We start from the raw sequence: 19,984 nt of genomic DNA, 5'->3' as shown, positions 1-19,984 counted from the left end.
AGTGTGGAACAAAGCCATCAACTCAAGAAGTTTGAAAAAAAAGTAGTACCAATTTAAAAGAAAAAAAATCCTTGAGAGGTAAGAAAGAAGGAAGACTTAAAAGTAGAAATTATAAAATAAAAAAATTTTAAAATGCAAGAGCTGCCTCCTACTGTGAATCTAAGAGAAAATAGAAGCTGAAAGTGCGTGTAACAGTTACAGAGGAAATTTAAGCGTGAAAAGAAAATGGTGCGTTTGACAATTTCGTGGAAACAGGCACTTTTTCTGAGAGAATTTACATCACCAAAATCAACTCAAGATACAGAAAATCTGAAATAACCAATATCCATATAAGAAATTAGAAGATTTATTGAAGGATTAGCTCCAATAGAAGTTCTGTGGCTTGACTGTTCTACCAATGGGCTCCTTCAGATTTTACCTTGAACTTTTCCAGAGCAGAGAGGAAGCTATAAGGCTGCGAAGGATGACTGTGTAGTGAGAGAAAGAAGCTCCTTGCATGTTCATATGCGTGTAGGTATTTATACATCTCTTCTATCCCAACTAAGAGGGTCATGCAGGGGGTAAGGGTGTCTAGGTTAGGAAATTTCTTATGCAACACTTCCTATTGGTAGACTACAGGTGAAAAGCCTATGTATGTATATACGCAAAACAAAAATTTGGTGTAACTCAGCACCATTGCAAGTTAAAAAAGTATCCTATTTTTTAAAGTGCAGGATGCTTTCAGCCCGGGTACAGTGTGTGGCACATGGGGTGACCGGCTTCTGCTGAACGAGTGAACCCTTTGTGACTGCATCGGACAAAGTTGTTTATCGTCTCATTATCAGCAGTATTATTCTTAGTGTTGACAGATTCCTTTTAAAAATTAGTAGTGAAGCCCTTGAAAGTGGCTGAGAGCTAGATAGCTTGATGTCACATCCTGATTCCTCTATGGACAGGATGTATAACCTTGGGCAGGTTACTTAACCTCTCTGTACCTCAATTTCCCCAACTGTAAAATAAGGATAATAGAAGTACTTACAGGATTGTGAGCACTTAATGGGTCAATATATGAAGAATGCATAAACATGCCTGGCATATGGTTAACTACAAGTTTATATGTGTGTATATATATATATATATATATTTAAATTAAAAACATGTACAGTTGACATACTATTACATTAGTTTCAAGTGTACAACATAGTGATGTGGCATTTATATACACACTAAAAAATACCATGGTAAGTATAATTATCCTCTGTCACCATACCAAGTTATTACAATACTATTGGACTATTTCCCCAGGCTGTACCTTTCATCTGTGGGACTATTTATGTTATGACTGTAAGTTTGTTCTTCTTGATCCCCTTCACCTATGTGCCTATCTCCCCACCCACCTCCCCTCTGGCAACCACCAGTTTGTTCTCTGTAAGTATGAATCTGTTTCTACATGTTATTTCACGATCAGTACTTTGGAGGGCTAGTTAACTCCAGTGAGATGCGAAACGACGAGGCATGGCTCCTGTCCCGCAGAACCCGAGAGAATCAGCTTTCAAATACTTGGGCTGAATAAGGAGGCTCAGTAAAGTGGCCGGCTATAGAGTAAAGAAAAAATTGTTCTTTACCAGCAATAGAGTTAATAAAGATGATGCGGGACACAATAAAAGATAATGCAGGACACGATAAAAGATAAGGTGGGACACAATAAAAATAAAATATCTAAGAAAAGTAAGAAATTTCTATAAAAATAATTGAGAGAGGCAGATTTAAAAAATAGGTGAAACAGGTGAAGGGGATCAAGAGGTAGAAATCTGTAGTTACAAATAGTCCCAGAGATGAAAGGTACAGCCTGGGGAATATAGTCAATAGTATTGCAATATCTCTGTCTGGGGGCACATGGTAACTACAGTTACTGCGCTGAACATTCTGTATGATATTTAATTGTTGAATATCTGTTGTGTGCCTGAAACCAATATTATATGTCAACTATAATTCAATTATAACTAAAAAAAAAAATCAATTCCAAATAGAACTGTTGTTACCATAAAGGCAGTTGTGTGCATGAGTGATAAATCATGGCTCAGTCAATGTTACCTGCTTTTAGAGGTTTGACAATAAAACACACTAACTTAAAAAAATAAGGACATATACCACAAGCCGAATGGCAAGATTGAATATTGTTCAATTTTTTTCTTTTTCAGTTTTTCTTAAATTAATGTATAGGTTCTTTGTGACCTCAAATGGAATTATTCTTGGGAACCTGTCAAAATGATTTTGTAATTATCTGGAAGAACACATAGATGATAATAGCCAATAAAACTTTGCCAAAGAAGAGTATGGAAAGACCTGCCTTGACAGTAATTAAAATGCCTTATAAAGTTATAGTAATTAAAGTAGTATGATACTGGTATAATTGGAAACATGATACATCGAGTGGAGTAGAAATCCCAAAATAGACCCCCATGTCCATAAGAACTGAATTTATGATGATGGGAGCGACACAAACCAATGAGGAAAATGTTAAGAAAATAGGCTATTTGAAGAAAAAAATTAAATCTTAGCTGTGTAGCAAACATCACAATACTTTCCAGATGAATTAAGAATTAAATGTAAAAACAAAACCATAGAAAATGACTGATCTTATAATGGGAAAGACAAAGCATTGAAAGAAATCACTAAGGAAAGATTGAGTACCTTTATATGTGTTAAAAAACCTTAATTACAAAGGACCATCTGGAGAAATATTTGCAAACCTTAGAGACAAGTGACTGGCATCTTTAAGATATAAAAGATACACATACCCTTGGAAAACCATACACAGAATAAAAAAGAGCAGTTTAACACAAAAGAGAATTCATTTCAGAATAAACTTAAAAATCAATTGGAAAATTGTTTAGTCTTACTAGTAATAAAATAAATAAAATTTTCCACCCATCATATTGTGAATTAGAAATGGTAGTAGTGTTGGTATAGATGAATAAAATGGGCACTTTCAGATGAAGCTGCTGGACATGTAAATTGAAGCCACCTTTCTGGAAAGCATTTTGGCAGTGTGAATCAAATGCAAGCCTTAACCATTTGCACTGGGCACTTGGTAACGTGCTCAAATGCAGCGCCTTAAACCTTGGGTGGGTGAAGGGCCGAGGGGCTCTCTTCTGGGTGTCTCCAAGAAAGGAAGGCAGGCATAAGGATGCAAGGGGGCAGACATCAGTCCCGTTCCAGACCAGCCTGGGCTTGCGCCTCAAGGCTGCCTGTTCCCTGTCCCTCAGAGACTTCGTAGAACTTCCCTATTGGGATGACCTTCCTGTTTCACCTCCATCTCTTTATTTTGAAAATTTCAAACATTTAGAAAAGTTTGAAAGAATAGTACAATGCATGTCTCTGTGCTATAATCCACCTGGTTTTGGAAGTGGTTGACATTTTGCCCTATTTGCTTCTCTATGTTTTCATATGCTTTTATTTTGGGTTTATTTCAAAGAAATTAGTAGGCATTATAACCCTCCACCCCTCAATACTTCAGTATGTGTCTCCTAAAAACCAGGACATCCACCTGTGTAACCACCATGTCATTATTACATCTAAGACATTTCACTCTAATCTCTGATACCTCTGATGCTCCAGCCACCCATGCATGTCTCCCCACTTGTCCTCCAAAAGGTCCTCCTAGCTTTGTTTGGGGGTGTGGGGTGAGACCGTGATCCAGCCAAGGCTCACACATTGCACATCGCACTGGGTGCTTGTGTCTCTTTAGTCTCTTTTATTCTAGACTGGTCCTCTGTTTTATCTTTTAAGCTTTCTCAAAGCAGTGATGTTTTGAGGCGCCCAGACCAATTCTCCTATAGATGTCCTGTATTCTTGACTCGCCTAATTGTCTCCTAATTGTGGAGGAGATAGTTAACTTGTTCATTCATCCGTTTGTTTCCAATAAAGTTAAAATTAGCTTTAAAGGCTTGATTAGGTTCCAGTCAACGTTTTTAGGAAGAACACTTCAGAGCCAGTGGTGTGACTTTACACTGGATCTGTCGGGCCCGTGTGCAGGTTGTCCCACAGTGGTTCTAGGTTTGATCATGTGGTTGGGGTGTCACAGCTAAAGCTCTCCTTTGCAAAGGTGTAGCTTCCCATTGCAATTAGAAAATAAGCTATGGGGTAGTAATTCTGTAGGTACAGTGTGACTATCCTGTTCTCCATCAACCTTCCATCCAATGATCTTAGCGTCCCCTGATGACCCTTGCCTGAATCAGTCACTTAAGTGGGAGTTGCAGAGTGGCTTTCTGATTCCGTGATTCCCTTTATATTTATTAGCTGGCAGCCTTCTGTAAAAAAGACCTCCCCTCATCAACTAGGGATGGACTACATCTCATCCTTTAAAGGCAGAGTAAATGCCTACTTATTTTCTTTAAATGCTGATATTTAGAGAATGAAATTGGCCTAATAGTTATCTCTGTGTGTCGGGTGACTGTTCCTCTATCCCTCTCTCTTCTGAGTATCATTATGGACTCACGATGTTCTTAAGTCCAATACCTAATAATTACAGTGATTCATTTTTTTGGCGATATAAAATTCACTCCTTTAAAATGTACAATTCAGTATTTTTAATATATTAACAAAGGTTGTGCAATTACAACTACTGTCTAATCCCAGCACATTTTCATCCGCCTAGAAAGGAGCCCTATACCAGTCACTCATTCCCTGCCCCCAGTCCCTGGCAACCCTTAATCTGTTCTGTCTCTATGGACTGGCCCTTTCTGACCATTTCATATAAAGGGAATCATAAAATATGTGGTCTTTTGTGTCTGGCTTCTTTTATCTAGCATAGCGTTTTAAGGTTCATCCATGTAGCATGTGTCAATGCCTCATTTCCTCCTTATGGCTGGATAATATTCCATTGCATGGATATGCCACATTTTGCCTATCCATTCGTCAGTTGATGGACACATAGCATTTTATATGTCCATGGATAATTTTCATGGCTTTTCCACGCAAATGAGAGTTTCTTAGTTTGTGCCAGGTAGTGTAAAGTGTGCACCTGAGCATGGCGACCATACTTACAGCTAATGCCCCCTCTTCCATATGTTGCAGTCTGATGCTTGCTTGCTATGCAGGACACTTGGATGTTGTAAAGTATCTCCGAAGACACGGTGCTTCCTGGGAGACTAGAGACCTAGGAGGCTGTACAGCTCTGCACTGGGCTGCAGACGGAGGCCACTGCAACGTGATTGAGTGGATGATAAAGGATGGCTGTGAGGTACGGGATCTTCAGCTATGCCCATATTGTTAAGAACCTGAAATGCTATTCCACAGGGTTGAGGAGAAGCAGCATCTTACATGGATGCCTTTGATTAGCTGAACTCAGAAACAGTGGAGAAAGTTCTCTGACTGATCAGCAAGAAGTTCCTGAAGCCCTGGGAAAAAAGGTCTTTATAGAACTGATGTGATGGTGAGGTTTCAGATTGTCATGGGGGCTCACCTTGCATAGGAAAGAAGAAACAGTGCTGAATCTGGGGCTGGACCTGATGCCTTTTCTACTTTATTTATTCCTTTGCTCATTCATTCATTTCTCTCTTCATTCAATCTATCAACAAAGCTTTATTGAGCACCTACCAGGTACCAGACACTGTCTTAGGCTCAAGAGACACAAAACTGTTGAGAACTCTCCTAGCCACCATGCTTCTTGTTGCTCTTAGAATGAGGTTATTTTTATTCTTGGTTTGCTTTAAAGATTAGTCATTACAAAAAATTTCCAAAGAGCAGACTGACTGTATCATGAATAGAGCATTTCAGCTCATTGTGTCTGCCTTGAAGCAGGCATGTTGGTCTGCTTTTGGTTTCATGTTATCAGAAAGCACAAATTTGACTTAGCAAAGTAGAATTGGAGTTGTCTGGCCTTCTATTGATATTTTGAAGTTGGATAAACCAAATTAGCTCAATTACAGTAACTGCTGATAACTTTGAAAACTACAGTTCAGGACTTGAAAGAAGTTAAATAAAAATTCCAAAGCATGGAAATAAGGAATGATAAACAAAATGCTGCCCTAATTTTGAGTGCCAGATGGTGCAGAGGGCTGAGGAATTAACATGACCTGGAAAATAAACACAACTTGAGAAAAGTCATGTCTCCTGGCAGTTGCTAGTGAATGTTCTAGCTCATCTCTGAAGGGTGACTGAGGCACCCAGGGCTATGCCCTGGGATTTCACTGGCTCTTGTTGCTCTTCTTGGGGGTCTGAGAGAAGGCCCCCTCAAAGGAGAAACTCGGTCCTTTTTACATTTATTGCTGTTTTAGTTTTAGAAGCATGCATGGAGATTAGACGATTAACACGTGGGTCTCAGTGGTAACCTGGGGCTCCCCTGCCTTGTGTGAGGGTGAAAGCCACATCCCCCTTTTGGTTTGTGCTGAACTCCAATCATACTCTGGACCCAAAGTCTGTAGTTGCAAATGAAGCTTGACCTTTGCTGAAAGAAGGGCAGGTCTCTGCCATGGACATATAAATACTATAATTTTGGAAACAGAGGCTCTCTGGCTTTCAGATAGGAACATGCTTATTTGGGGGTAAATTCCATCTTCTTCTGTAGCACTGCAGCTACATGAGTGTGTCGTACCACAAATGCCTATGTGGCTGGTGGACAGTGGATCACTGGTGTCCACACGAGCCCTCCATGCTCTGTGGCAGATGGTTTTGCCTGCTGTGGAAGACTGTTGGAGGGACTCGGGAGCCAGGCAGGGTGTTGCAGCCACTCTCTTCTTAAGTATAATGATTTTATGCTGAGAGTGACTGACTTGCATGGGAAACCATTTCTACATTTCATGAACCACGTGGACTCAGGCATATGACTTCTCTGAGATTTGGTTTAATCATTTGTAAACCGGGAATGAAACCACCTACCCTGGCTTAACCCTCAGGGCCAAAAGAGAAAATGTGCATGAGAGTGTGTTGGAAACCATCTGAAGCACCATGTGACATAAGGCGATTATTTTATTATTATTTAATTATAATGGAGCTTGCTGCCCAGAGGTTGCTATCTGCACGAGGGAGAGCTGCAGATCCTAACAGTTTGCTGCAGATAATCTCATACATACAAATGACCTGAAATGTCGCAGGGACCTATGGGCGGTTCTGTTTGTTATTCCGTTGTGATGTTTTATTAATGCTACAGATATCTTTGAGTAATTCTGTAACAGAATTAGGTGTGCGCCTGCACACACACATATATATGTTTACTTCAGTGTCATTCTTCATGGATAGATGAGGCCTTCAGTGGAATTGACGAAGGCAACATTTATACTTTCTTATTCTAAAATATGTCTTTTAAAACATATTGAGAGATCTCAGTTGTTAAGATTACTGGGAAATAGCCATCTTATTATCAAGCAAAGTACGATTAGAGAAAGCATTAGGTCGGCTCATTTTTCAGATTGGAATTCATGGAAAATATCTGGTTGCTTTGTATTTATCCCACCTGTAAGTCTCCAGCTTAAAATTAATATGAGTTGATGAGTATAAGTGTGTCTGTATATATTACTGTCTAAAGATTTAAAACTGCTTACAAAGATGCTTAAAAGTTAGCAAAATGAGCTTTATTAAAAAAACAGGTGAGAAAAGTTAGTTGAGAGAAAATGAAGTAGGGGCCCATGTGGACTTGGTAAGGTAAGGAGACGAGGTCCCATTCATTTTTCTTTCCCATCTTTTCTGCATTTGAACACAATGTGGACAGAGATGCCCCTAGAAGCCCTGGGTCTCAGCACCTCCTGAAGGGATGTGCACACAGCTCTCACCGCAGATACATGGGAATTCAATTACAGCACAGGCTAGTCACCTCTCACCGAGGCTAGAAAGACTGCTATCTAAATCAGGAGAATGTGGGCAAGTGAACATTCTTTATAAGTTTCTGATGAATCCTTTCAAAGAAAGGAACCTGGACTAAGAGCAGTTCCTCCTTGGGCGTCACAGGTAGACGCCGTGGATGCTGGCTCAGGATGGACCCCGCTCATGAGAGTCTCTGCAGTCTCAGGAAGCCGGAGGGTAGCCTCTCTGCTGATTGAAGCGGGGGCAGATGTGAACGCCAAGGATAAAGATGGAAAGACCCCTCTAATGGTATGCTGTTCTTCAGGAAGCAGTCTGGCTTTACCGGTAGAATTAAAGTCAGAGCTTCTATAATTAGGCAATTCCTGTGAGTTCAGTGTGAATGCACCCAGTACGAGCCCCGGGTTTTGGTTGCCTATCTATTCTCCATCGGCCTGTTAACAAAGGTGTGACAATGCCACTATCATATTTTACAACGACATCTTTAAGGATTACCAGCCCCAGTCCCCAGGGCCATTGCAATATCAGAACAGATCCGTGAGAGCAAAGCGTGTGCCGCTTTCTGTAGTGCAGGGAGAGGCAGATTGCACTGTGCCCGGCCTTGCAGCTAAACTGGCTGCCGTGAGAGTACCTCCCGCCCCGTGGTGGCCCTGCGTGCTGCCCGACGTGCCTGCACGGGGCACGCCCTGGCTGCTCCTGGGCCCTCCGCAGCCTTACTGCCCCCCACTGCCTTCTATGTTTCAGGTGGCCGCGTTAAATAATCATGAAGAGCTAGTCCAGTTACTGCTCGACAGGGGGGCAGATGCAAGTGTGAAAAATGAGGTAAGTCACTCCATCTGCACCTCAGGTTTTTCCGTGGAGGACATGAAAGAACATACATAATTTGTGTCGTGTCCTCTTTCAGTTCGGCAAAGGCGTGCTGGAAATGGCCAGAGTGTTTGACAGACAGGTTGGAATTGTTCTTTGTGCCTTTCAAGGCTCATTTTATAGTCCTTTTCAAATTAAAAAGCAAACAAGCCAAACCTTGGATTACATTCACCTGTTTGTGTTTGTTTAGAATGTCGTCTCCTTATTAGAAGAAAGGAAAAAACAGCAAATGCCAAGGAAGTCGTCTGTCCGCTGACCAGGGCACCGCTTACTCCCAAAGCCAAGTGAAACAAAGCAAAACATGACTGAACTGGAGGTGAAATTCGGCGACCTCGAAGGCTATACGCTTGGTGATTTATTTAGTCGAAGACTCACAGTGACTTTTGTAATGTGCAACTGTTCCCACTTTGAAATACATCTTTTTTCCTAAGCACGTGCGGCTGTGGAGTCCTCCTTGGGTGTGTGCAGAATGGGGTTGGGGGTGGGGGGGTTTCTAGCACTTGAGCCTTTGGAGTTAGACATGAGACAAAATATTTATGTACCGGAGCTGCACAAACATACACGGAGCTCCCACTCCCCGCGCCTGCCCCCGCGCTGTCCTTGGGGCCCCTCTGGGACCATGTGGACATTCTTTCGCTCATATGTTTTCAGTTATGTGCTTCCCTCCGTCCACAGGACTCCCAGGCCGTGTTGCCAGGCTGGTGTCCTCTCCCGGAGGGACGCTCCCCCTAAAAGCCTGGGGGGCCATGTGAGAAGTTTTCTCCTCAGCTGCTGGCCTCACATCAAAGTGAAAAATACATATTTCAAGACTCCAGTGCTGTTCTGTGAGAGGTGCCTGGTGGAGGGGCGGTCTTTTTCGGGCAGGCCTGAGAACGTGTTTGCACATACTTATGCCCTGACAGTGAAAGACCTTGGCGGCTGGCATGTCAACGATTTTGCCAAACAGAAGTATATTACATTTAGTTTTCAGAGCAGGAAGGTTTTTGATGCTGATCAGGCAGTTTGGAGACAAGCAGGAATGAACCAACTGCAGCTAGGCCTGCCGGTTGGGAGCTTAGGCACAAACATGGCGGAGCTTTAGCTCAGCAGAACACACTTAAAAATCAGCACAGTGAGCTGGCGGACCACAGGCATTTTGAGTCTCCAGAGACAAGCTGGTTAACTCAGCCCCGTGAGAGGCTCCCCCCTACAAAGTCTGTGCAGGAGTGGGATTTTTTCCATAAGACAAGACTGAAAGGGAATGCCGAGTCCAAGCTAAGGGGGAAGGGTATGGAGAGAAAGCACCCCATCAATTTTATTGCTGTTGGCAGTTCTCAGCTTTATTCCACATAGTTTATAGAACAGCACCTCAGGAGCGGGATTGGTGGGTCACAGGCAGTTCTTTCTCTAGATATCTCATCAGTGTTTCTACCTTTTATATGCATGTGTATTCCTTAAATTTGCTAGATTAATTTCTAAAATTTCTCTCGCATCCCTTCCTGTTGATAAAAGCTTGGCAAGACTGTCCCATCCCCCTGACTGAAGCCTCGGCCATACAAAGGGTCTGACTTTGGTCAATGAAATGTGAGTGGAATTGGCTCCTCTCTAAGTAGAAGCTTTAAGAATCCCCATGTGTCTCTCCTCTCGCCAGAAGACCAGCTGTGACTCAGATGGAGGCCACTCATCAGCCCAGGGCCCCGAGAGAAGACCCAAAGCTCCCCAAGAATGGACGTGACTTGTGAGGGAGGCACAGTCCTTTCATGTTTTAAATCGCTCAGATTTAAGGGTGTTTGTTGTCACCATATAACTTAGAGATGACTTGTTATAGCCAAAAATGCCCCTAAGGTCCTTACATTATTTGTGAATTTAATTTTCTATAAACAACACTAGCATCTCTCACATCTCATCATTGATTCAGATTTTTGAAAACTCGGGAATGGATATTGCATCTCAGCAAAATTTTTAGCATCTTTGGTAATCTTAATATAGCATATTTACCTACAACCTATCAGTTTGGTGACTTGGGTTTGATTTTAAAATATTGAACCATCCTTATATTCCTGATCTAATCTCACTGGGTTACAGTGGGCTGCTGGATTCTGTATGCTCATGGGCTGTGTGCATTTGCTTTTTATCTTTTTTCCTTAATGAGATTAGATGGTGGCTTATCTTATGTTTTAACTTTCCCAAGGAAGCAACCCATGGTTGTCTGTACCATTTGGAATGTGAGTTTTACTTTGTGGCTTAATATACAAAATTATTTATGTTACACAATTTTTTTCCCTGAGGCACTTTGAAAGAAGGTATATTCTGTATGCTTGGGGTATCCCATTTGTTAGCAATTTGATTTACATTATCAGCTATGTTTGAGGTCTTCTGCATATTATTGTTTGCCTACTTACTTTGTCATGAATGGAGGGTGGTAAGAGTAAAGACCCCTTGTTACCCTTCTGCATATCTATTTTTCTTTAGGGAGTTGGGTGCTATTTTTTAAAAAAATTGTAAAACGATTTCCATTATACTCAGATCCTCATTTTGAGTAAGTCTGATGAAATGTTTCTACCCCTGCTTGCGTTCTTTTTAAGTTTCTCTCTTCTGTAAATATATCACCTACTTCTACCCCACACTTCCACCCCACCCCTTGTATATATGAAAGGGCAGCTTCTTTCCCCTTGTCCCCCTAACTGGCTGTGGGTTGGCACCATGCATCTCCTGATACAACCCCACCACCAAACCCCCAGCTCACCAGTCTTTTTAGCTTCTTATGTACTCTTCCAAAATTTCCTTATGTATCTATAAATGAATGAGAATATAGATTCATTTTTCTATATGGGGTTCCCCCTCCCCATTTTTGTAACATTCTCAGCAATGAAAGAGACATGTCTTTATGTGTATACCATTTATTGGATATAATATTCTTAACAATGATTTTTTTCTATGGAAATAGCAAGTTGTGTTACCTGTAGAACCCCAATATGAGAAATGCATACAAAAGTAACAGACTGTAACATAAAAAGACATGTGAAAAAATTAGCAAACTGAAGCATTATAAATGGATGATGCCCTATAAAATTAATGTACTGGTTGAGTAGCTGTAACTTTGTACTGTGCTGAATAGCCTGTAGCCAAGTTTTAAAGAGTTACATTTAACAGCTGTCACACACGTTTCAAGAAAGGACCTGCCCAACAACTTCCCAATCTGACCCGATAGAAGGTACAGGAGAATAATTAGCTCGGCCACACTTGTCCTGCCTCGGATGTTCCGAGAATATTCTGTCTGATTTGATGTGTTTTTTCTATCGCTGTCCTACTTAAGTACTTGCTCATAGGCTGTGAACATAGATGCCATCCTATTTATTTGTACAACGAAAATGCTCACAAAATATTTATTCTGTCTGGATTTAAACTCTGCTAAACTGACTGAAAATCCGTCTTATGGAAGGAGAATCACAGGGAGGGCACAGGACATGTTTTTTGAAGATGTGGGAAATTAAGGTGGCTTATGTGGTACTCAACCCAGGAGAGCTGAAGCACACCGAGGACTCCTCTGTGTGTTAAGTCTTCTGGCCGTTGCGACCCATTACTGGACATCATAACAATTTTAGATGCAGTGTTCCTTCTCCTAGTTTTTCTCATATCAAGCTCTTATTACTGGGCTATAAGCTGCCATTACTGTCCAAAAAGTAAAGAGGGGATTCTCTTTATGAAAAGCAGGGAAATGGCTCATCCATATGTAGGTAAATAGCTTCTGGAAGCCTCTCTCTGCGGGGAAATGGTTGTCACCCTGGGGCCCATGAGTCTTTCTTAGTGTGTTACTTGTATCACTACCTGAGTTTTCAAATTTGTTGAAAAGAAACAGGTGTCAGTGGGAGCTGTGAGTGAAGAGGATTTTGCAATCATAGGGAAACTGACCTTCTGTGACCGACTCCCCCTTCTAGTTAGAATTATCTTAAGGGGGAGGTCACTGTGCCTGTGGGAGGGCCTCTGCCACATACAGGGCTGGTGGGCAGAGCTCCATGCCACAGCCCTGGAGGAGGGCTTTGGGTGCCCAAGGTATGGACTTGTGGTAGCTGTGGGCACAGAGCTTGGTCAGGGACAGAAGCATCAGCAGCCGGGTGGCCTGGGGTAGGGACTGTGTGTGGGTGGGAAGGGGGAGCAGAAGTCTGTTAGTCTCGGCTGCCTGGGTGCACCTGTGTTTACGGGCCTGCTCCTCCATGCGGTGGGGGGGAGGAGAAGTGTCCCCACCAACAGCCATAGTGTGTGAAGGCCACAGCCTGAGCCCCAGCCAGGGTCAGCACTGGCGGACGGTTATCTGGGTCCCTGGGGTTTGGCTGGGTCACTTTGCTAGCCATGAGGCACATCTCCAGAGCCAGTCTGCCCTGGGCCTCCTGGTCCCACAACACCCAGTGGAGCCCTCTGCAGCAGCAGTTTGAAATGAAATAAGTTCCAGGAGGAGAGACTGCAAGGTGGTCAGTGTGCAGGGGAAAAGGAGAAAGACCCGGCCCAGCTGCGCAGGCATCCCAGGCGTTCAGTTGTCAGGGTCCTGGTGGCTCAGAATGCTCGGTAAACATCGGGGGTGATGGCAGGAGGATGCCTGGGCATTCAGCCGGCCCAGCACCAGGCTCTTTTAGCACCGTGGGAGATCACAGTCTCCAAAGAAACAGACTGACACTCATCTTTTGTGGAGGGGGGGAGGGTACACTGATGTGTTGATTGCCAGAGAACGATGGCCTGTGGTTTCAGCCTGAGAATTCCTAACAAAGTTAAGAAGGCAGAAAAATGTACCCCCTGAGACTCGTCAGGAGCACATATTCTCCTGTAGTTTAATTTGTTGCTTCTGTGGGTTCTGTGATTCCACACGTGTAAGCTGGAAAAATTCACACTGGGAAGTGTAACCTCTGTGCGTGGTATTCTGACAATGGAAAATGCTACGCACTCTTTCTCCTGATTGCATCTGATTCCCTGTGTCAGGGAAACAAACTGTGGAAGGACATTTCAGGAGCTAAACTTTTAAACAGAATGCTTGGAAGAGCAGCCATATACTTCCCAGTGAAGTGGGGGTCCCAGAACCTACAGCTATAATAAGATGAAGAAAAGTAACTACCCTCAGGGCCTACTTTGTGTCTGAGCGCACTGCCTTTCTCAGTGATGGCCGTATAAGCTGAAGTCAACTCCATTATTCATGCCTATAAAATTAAAAAAAATATTAAAAAAGAGACTGCCATTGAAATATAAGTATTTATTTTTTTCATCATTTATGAGGATATTAAAGGGGGAGGAATACCTCCCTCCAAGAAAACCTGGCTACTGGTTGCTTCTCTAAGTTATAATAAAATGAAAGTTATTGCTAGATATGCTTCATTTGATAAATATTGCATCTTGGAAACAGTGTCCCTTTAATAATATCTGCATATTGCAAGGGGATATTAGGTTTAAATATGTTCTTATCCAGAAATAAATTGCGTGGCTCTATAAAAGCAGTTAGTACTGTGGAGAGAGGGATGTGTCATCAGCTGCAGCCCCGAAGTGGCCACTGATGACATGGTGTAAGATCACAGTGTTAACCTCTTTTAGTATCAAACAATTCCTGGTTCTCTGAAATAGAGGTACAGGAATTATAGCTAAGGAGAGACTCCCGCCAACACACAAAAAAATTCACATCCTCTTCCGTGCAACAGGGAGAGAGGCAAAAATATCAGATGAAGGGGCTGGGGACCTATAAAGACAAAACCCACATAATGCACCATAAAAATTCTGTAAACTTTTCAATAGTATATGTTTTGGCCTTCCTACAATTACCAAGTGTAATATCAGTTACAGTAATTCTGTATGTACTCATCAGCAGTAATATTTTCTAACATGGCTTTATATTTTTAAGAAATCAATAGTTGTAAAATAAGCAGATGCACGCTATGGGAGTTGGAATGTATTGGAGCTGGGTTCCCTTCTGTGTGTGTGCTGGTGATGTGGATTTCGTTTATCCATGACCACGAATACTGTGTTGCCTAGATGCAGGAGGTGGGTACGGGGAGCGTTAGATGCAGTCTTGTTTTCCGGAAGGCAAACCAACATTCTTGGTAGGTCTGTCTTTCTGCTTCTAGGCATAAGAAAACCATTGAGATGACCCAGATGCAGTCTTTGCCACAAAATAGCAGATTATGGAACTGTTGTCAGTTACCTTCTAATGTGATAGTCATATATGACCCCATGAGAAGATAGAGGCACAATGGCGTTTTACCTTGTCTGAGTATTTTTGTAATTTTCATGCCTTTAGACACAGGCGTCTTCAAGACCTCCTTGTGAAAATGGCTCCCAAGTCAGACATTTGAAGAGTTTTAGGGTTGAGGGGGCTGCTGCCCAAGACAGCAGTTCACGAATATTTAGGATTAGGAAACTGATCTCCTTATCACGTCCTGTCATGCTCAACAGGTAGGTTGAAAGTGTTTGAGAAATAGACTCAGACTTTATGCTAAAAACATCTTTTAGAGATTCCTGTAGCCAAGTTGGGAAAACAGGATGCCCCAAAGAGAATTTCCCAGCAACTTATGATTCTCTGACCAATATATCTAATCAAGAGCAGACATAGCCCATGCCAGGGAGCGAGCACAGCATTCCATTTGATTGTAGTTTTTGCAAGCATAGGGAGTCTGCCTAATTTTTAATAGGTTGAACCTTGTAATAAAAGGATACTTTTATCTACAAAATTGGTTTACAAAATCTGGTTACTGGTTCACACCTGAAAATAGTTATGGTTGCGTGGAAAGCTTCATCTGTCTGTGCACAGAATCATGGCATTACAGTTGAGAAGACAAGATGGGCACTTGCTCAGCCCCGCACGGTGCTGGAGGATGGAGGTCTGCAGAGCCTAGGCAGTAGCTTTCCTGTAGAAACCACTTTTCCCATTCGAAATAAGGTGCAGATGCCAGCGCTCTGTAAAGGGCGGCCAGGAAAAGTGTTGCTGGTATTTCCGTGAAGCAGACATCTTTGCTTGCTCTCCAAGTGGGCTCAGGGTCAGTGAGCTCAAGGTCAGATTCCTGCCTGGCTGCACAATCTCTATCTTGTTGTGCCCACACTTTAGAATTTCTTTCTGTAACCTGCTTCTCCCTAAAGCTCCCCAGCCTCTCCAAACCCCTCCCTGTTATCCTGGGGCTTCAAGGGATGCGGCCTCTGGTAGGTGACAGGGCCCAGGGTCTCTCCGAAAGCCAAGCCCCTGCCTCTGGCCCAAGGGTACGGGTTCCAGAATATCATTCAAGCTTCTTTCTCCCTGGGTCTCTTGAGCTGTGTCTGGTACCAGAACCACAGCCATGGGTGGATGGGGACCTGCTCTCCAATAAGGCCTAGATCATAAAGTAAACACCCTGTGCAGAATCCCATAGAGCACGGTATGTCAAGTTCACTAAGCTCTTGAAAGCACAAGGAGCCTTCCTTCCACGGAAAACTCAGGGATGGTAAGAATGCCCACGACAGCGCACTGCACTGTAACAAGCATTCTGCATAAATTAATAATTTACAAGTACCTGAGCAAGTGTACAGAGCACCATAGCACACAGCACAGCACCGGCGGCGGCAGCTCAAAGTTCTTAAAATAACGGTGTCTTCCACATTAAAAAAATTCTAGAAGTTGGTACAAAAAATAACTCCAACTGGAGTTGAAAGATAGTGCAAACTTCTGTCTTCACTGTTGATAAAAAGTGTCGGCTTGTTTCTCACTTAGCATAGGCAGTGTGGGTGGGTCTGGGCAGTTGATGTGTCTGTTTAGGAGCAGGTCTGCATCAAGAGCAGGCAAGAGAGGAGAGAGCAAATTAGAGGCCTTGAAAGCAGTTTCTGAATAGACAGACATCAGCAGGTGCACATCTTTCCCTGCATTCTGATGGGCTTCCAGGATCAGGCAATCCACCCCCGACCCCCTTACCCCCAAACTCACACACACTGGGGGCTGGAGACGCTCTAGCTTTTGGTTGCAGATTTGGTTGCAGATTGCATAAAGGACCTTGCTCAGAGTTGTGAGATTTCCAGCGGTCTGCAACAGCCAACCACTAGAGGGGCCTCTCCAAAGCTATACCTCCCACCCACAGGTCGACTCAAGAACAGCGCCATTCAGTAGAAAAAGGGTGAGCCACATAGGTAACAGCATTTTCTAGCAGCCACATGAAAAGAGTAAAAAGAAACTAATTTAGTAATAAATATCATTTAACCCAATACATCCAGACTAATAGTATTTCAATATAAAAAGTTATAGTTGACACTTTTGGGGTGCAAAGTCCTTAAAATCCAGTGTGTATTTGCACTCACAGCATACCAGTTTTTGCCAGCCACACTCAGCCCACGGCCAGGGTATTAGCACAGCTCTGGGAGCAAAGCTGGGCAGGTGGGATCCCTCAAATGCCAATGTGCAGAGCATTCTTCTCCTGCCAGGACACGGTCCAAACTGGCTCGCGCCGGCGTCAGCCCTGGCAGAGGTAAGAGAGGCTGCTCTGCTTGAGGGCATCTAACAAGAGGGCCGGCCCGTGCCCATGTCAGGCATTGCTCTTTCTTTTGAACAAGCAGAGTAACTAACTTCAAGATCAGCATACCAACCACGATGAAGTAATCAGGGTGCGCTGCAACTTTTCTGCGTTTATGCAGGCAGGAATTAAACCACTGTCCTGACGCTTTGACTGGCTTTATCTCTGAGATTTATTAGGCAGCTATCTCTTTCACAGGCCAAACATTTTTCCCAAAAGCTGTAATGAAATTGCTAACACAGGCCCTCCCCTTCAGAGACACTGAATCATTGAACTCAGGGCCCGGCCAGCCACCACCTTTAGTTGTTTTGAGCTGATAAAGCTTCCTGCCAGGGGGGCCTGCAAGTCCGAAGAGCATTCTGGAGGAGGGTTAACCAGTCTGTGCGCTGGTGAAGGTCCGCCCCCTGGGGGGAAGGAGAAGGCCTGGCTCATAGCCTTTGTCCGTTCCCATGGTATAAAATTCAGGCTCCCACCCTGACCTGACCCACCATGGAAGAGAAACCGCCATCACACAGTATGCCCACCACACAGAGATAATAGGTACATGCAACCTCAAGAGCAGAGATAATGGTAAAACGTAGTAAAAAATGGAAGTAGTTTATATCATTGTAAGTTTATATAATTTAATAGTGGCTAGCTAGGTTTAACACCTAGCTTCCAAAATTCCTGGAAACTTAATAGCTCTCAAGAACCAGGGTGGGCTGGGTCCAGCACCCTACCAAGCTGACCCCCCTGCAGAAGCTAGGATTCAGGACTATGCCTTCCTGGTCCTCTGGTACAGGGTCAGAGAGGACCACAGCTGGGGAAAGGGCTTTCATGGGGATTTCTTTTGTTAGTTGTGATGGAGAAGCTCCCAGCTATCCCAGGTCTCCTCCTGAAGAGCAGCTGCTTTAGGCTAACTTCTGATAGTCCCCTTAGGACTCTCTCTGACCCCACCTCCCCTGAGACCCCAGGGATTGGGTGGAGTCTATCAAGGACTAGGTGAAACTTTTGGAGGCAGGTGCCCAGCCTTCCTAATATCCTACCACTTGGTAGCTTCTCTTCTTCGTCTCTTTGGAGGTAATGGCCTGGCCTGTATCCACAGCTTTCCAAGGTGCACCATCTAGTTCCACTTGATCTTGCTCTCTTGGGGCCACTGAGGCCATTGCTGAGAGCTCCAGGGTTATGCCTGTGCTTATGAGCTCACGACGCCCCCCCTGTTGCTGATATATCTGCCCTCGCACCTGTTTCATACTGCTCCCAGGTGCAGGAAGCGCAGGCCACGTGGCCTAGACCAACACACCCAGGTGCTGACGTGGCTTGAAAAGCATGGGTTGGTGCAGTTCTGGGGAGAGAGAGAGGGGCACTGCTGCGTTACACCCACCTGATGGGCGCAAGGCGGAGCCCGGACTCCTGCTGTCCCAGGGGCCTGGCTGAGGTGCTGGCAAGCCGCGTGGTCTTGTTCAAAGGATCTGCAGGCAGAGGCTTCTGAGGAGGGTTTGGCTTACGAGTTCCCTGCAACCAACCACAAGATGATGCAAGAAAACCCATCTCTGTGAACTGTGACAACACACTGACCTCAGGAGCCTTCAGCGTCCCCTGAAAACTGGGCTATGGACAGTGGTAAGTTGCTGTGGGCACAGACTTCATTTCCTGAGGAAACCTTCTGAATTTGGTCCGATCACTACACAGGTAAGTGGGGTGAGGGACGCTGACCTTTGCTATCTTCCTGCCAAAATTTTTCTAACACTTAAATGATTTATCTGTAGCATGGTGCAGTTACAAACACTCAGATGAGAGCCTTCAGATACCATGCTGCACCCAGGCCTTGGGAGGCTACTCGATGCTGGTGTATCTGGGCCAAGGCTACTCAGGCGATGGGAGCTTCCCTGTGGCTGTAGGCATCTGTCAATTCATAAAGACCAAAGAGGAGAAGGTGGCGAAATCTTTTCAAATATCACATTTGTTTCTTCAGATTTTTCAGAACCATGTAACAGAACTTCCCCCATCGGTGTAGGATCAATCTACCAAATATTGTCCCAGATTGCTTGATGAAATGCACCCAAGTTCTTCTCCCAAAATACTTTCTAATAATTAGTTCAAAGAATCACAAACGCACGGCAAGTGATGCCCCGAAGGAAAACCCGAGATACAGCGGTTTGAGGGACAGGTCTGGCTCTAGAAGGAAAGTCATGGGAAGATGCTTCACTGACCAGAGACTAGCTTGGGAGTCAGCAACGGTAGAGTGTGAAGGGCAGATGTGAACTGGGGAGTTATTCTCCCCTGGGTTTTATCCAAAGGCCACTGCTTTGGGACTTGTGCAAGTCACTTGACCTCTCTGAACCTCAATTTCTCCCTCTGCAAAATGGGAGAAAACAGGCCTATCTCATAGTATTGTTAGGCAGACTAAATAAAATAATGCACAGGAAGCTCCCAGAACATTGGTGACAATTGTTAATTATATCAGCTTCTCCTCATGCCACAAATTTTAAAATGCTCAATGGAAATAGTAGAAAAGCAACAGAAACACTAAAGCCACAAGTCAGTCGTCCTCTCAGGTCCTCTCCCGTGGTAGCCGGGGGAGGCGGTTTCCCCGAGCTGGGTTGGGAAGCCAGCTAAGTGTTGACAGTACTCTCCTCGGGGGCCCAGGTTGGACACGGTGCCAAGACACCTGCTGCTCTGGTCCTTGGAGCCTAGAAGAACTCGCGAACGCACAGTAAGTCTGCGGGAAATGGCGCCAGAACCTCAAGGGAGACAGGCCATCCTACTGAGCAAGTGATGGAATACATCAACCTAGGACTCAGTATCCCATACATCCAGGAGCTCTCAAGACGATCTTAAAACACGTGAGTTGAATTTCTCTCAGTACTTACCCC

At 44.0% G+C, this 19,984-nt stretch overlaps 2 protein-coding genes across 8 annotated transcripts in view; one reads left to right on the top strand and one right to left on the bottom strand.

Moving 5' to 3' along the window:
• Nucleotides 1–9,072, top strand: part of FANK1 (fibronectin type III and ankyrin repeat domains 1) — a 78,669-nt gene extending 69,597 nt beyond the window's left edge. For all 4 annotated transcript variants that reach the window (XM_073240141.1, XM_073240139.1, XM_073240143.1 and 1 more), the window contains 5 exons: nt 5,059–5,224; nt 7,927–8,070; nt 8,524–8,601; nt 8,684–8,728; nt 8,837–9,072. In XM_073240141.1, coding sequence (XP_073096242.1) covers nt 5,059–5,224; nt 7,927–8,070; nt 8,524–8,601; nt 8,684–8,728; nt 8,837–8,902 — 499 coding nt within the window. In that variant the 3' untranslated portion in view covers nt 8,903–9,072. The remainder of the gene's footprint in view (nt 1–5,058; nt 5,225–7,926; nt 8,071–8,523; nt 8,602–8,683; nt 8,729–8,836) is intronic.
• Nucleotides 9,073–11,515: 2,443 nt separating this feature from the next.
• ADAM12 (ADAM metallopeptidase domain 12) overlaps nt 11,516–19,984 on the bottom strand; it is a 328,481-nt gene continuing 320,012 nt past the window's right edge. The window contains exons 22-24 of one of the 4 annotated variants that reach the window (XR_012132960.1): nt 18,493–18,623; nt 16,143–16,392; nt 11,516–14,722 (exon numbers count right to left, since the gene is read on the bottom strand). Coding sequence is in view for 1 of the 4 variants with exons in the window: in XM_037011665.2 (XP_036867560.2) it covers nt 16,332–16,392; nt 18,493–18,623 (192 nt within the window). In the remaining 3 variants the exon portion in view is untranslated. Of the gene's footprint in view, nt 14,723–15,190; nt 16,393–18,492; nt 18,624–19,984 lie in introns of those variants that run through there. The other 3 variants (XR_012132961.1, XR_012132959.1, XM_037011665.2) reach the window with 3 other exon arrangements.

This window comes from Manis javanica, chromosome 7, assembly GCF_040802235.1.
Source record: "Manis javanica isolate MJ-LG chromosome 7, MJ_LKY, whole genome shotgun sequence".
Classification (NCBI taxonomy): Eukaryota; Metazoa; Chordata; class Mammalia; order Pholidota; family Manidae; genus Manis; species Manis javanica.
Note: the sequence above shows the minus strand (reverse complement) of the source record. Positions and strands in the feature narration are given on the sequence as shown.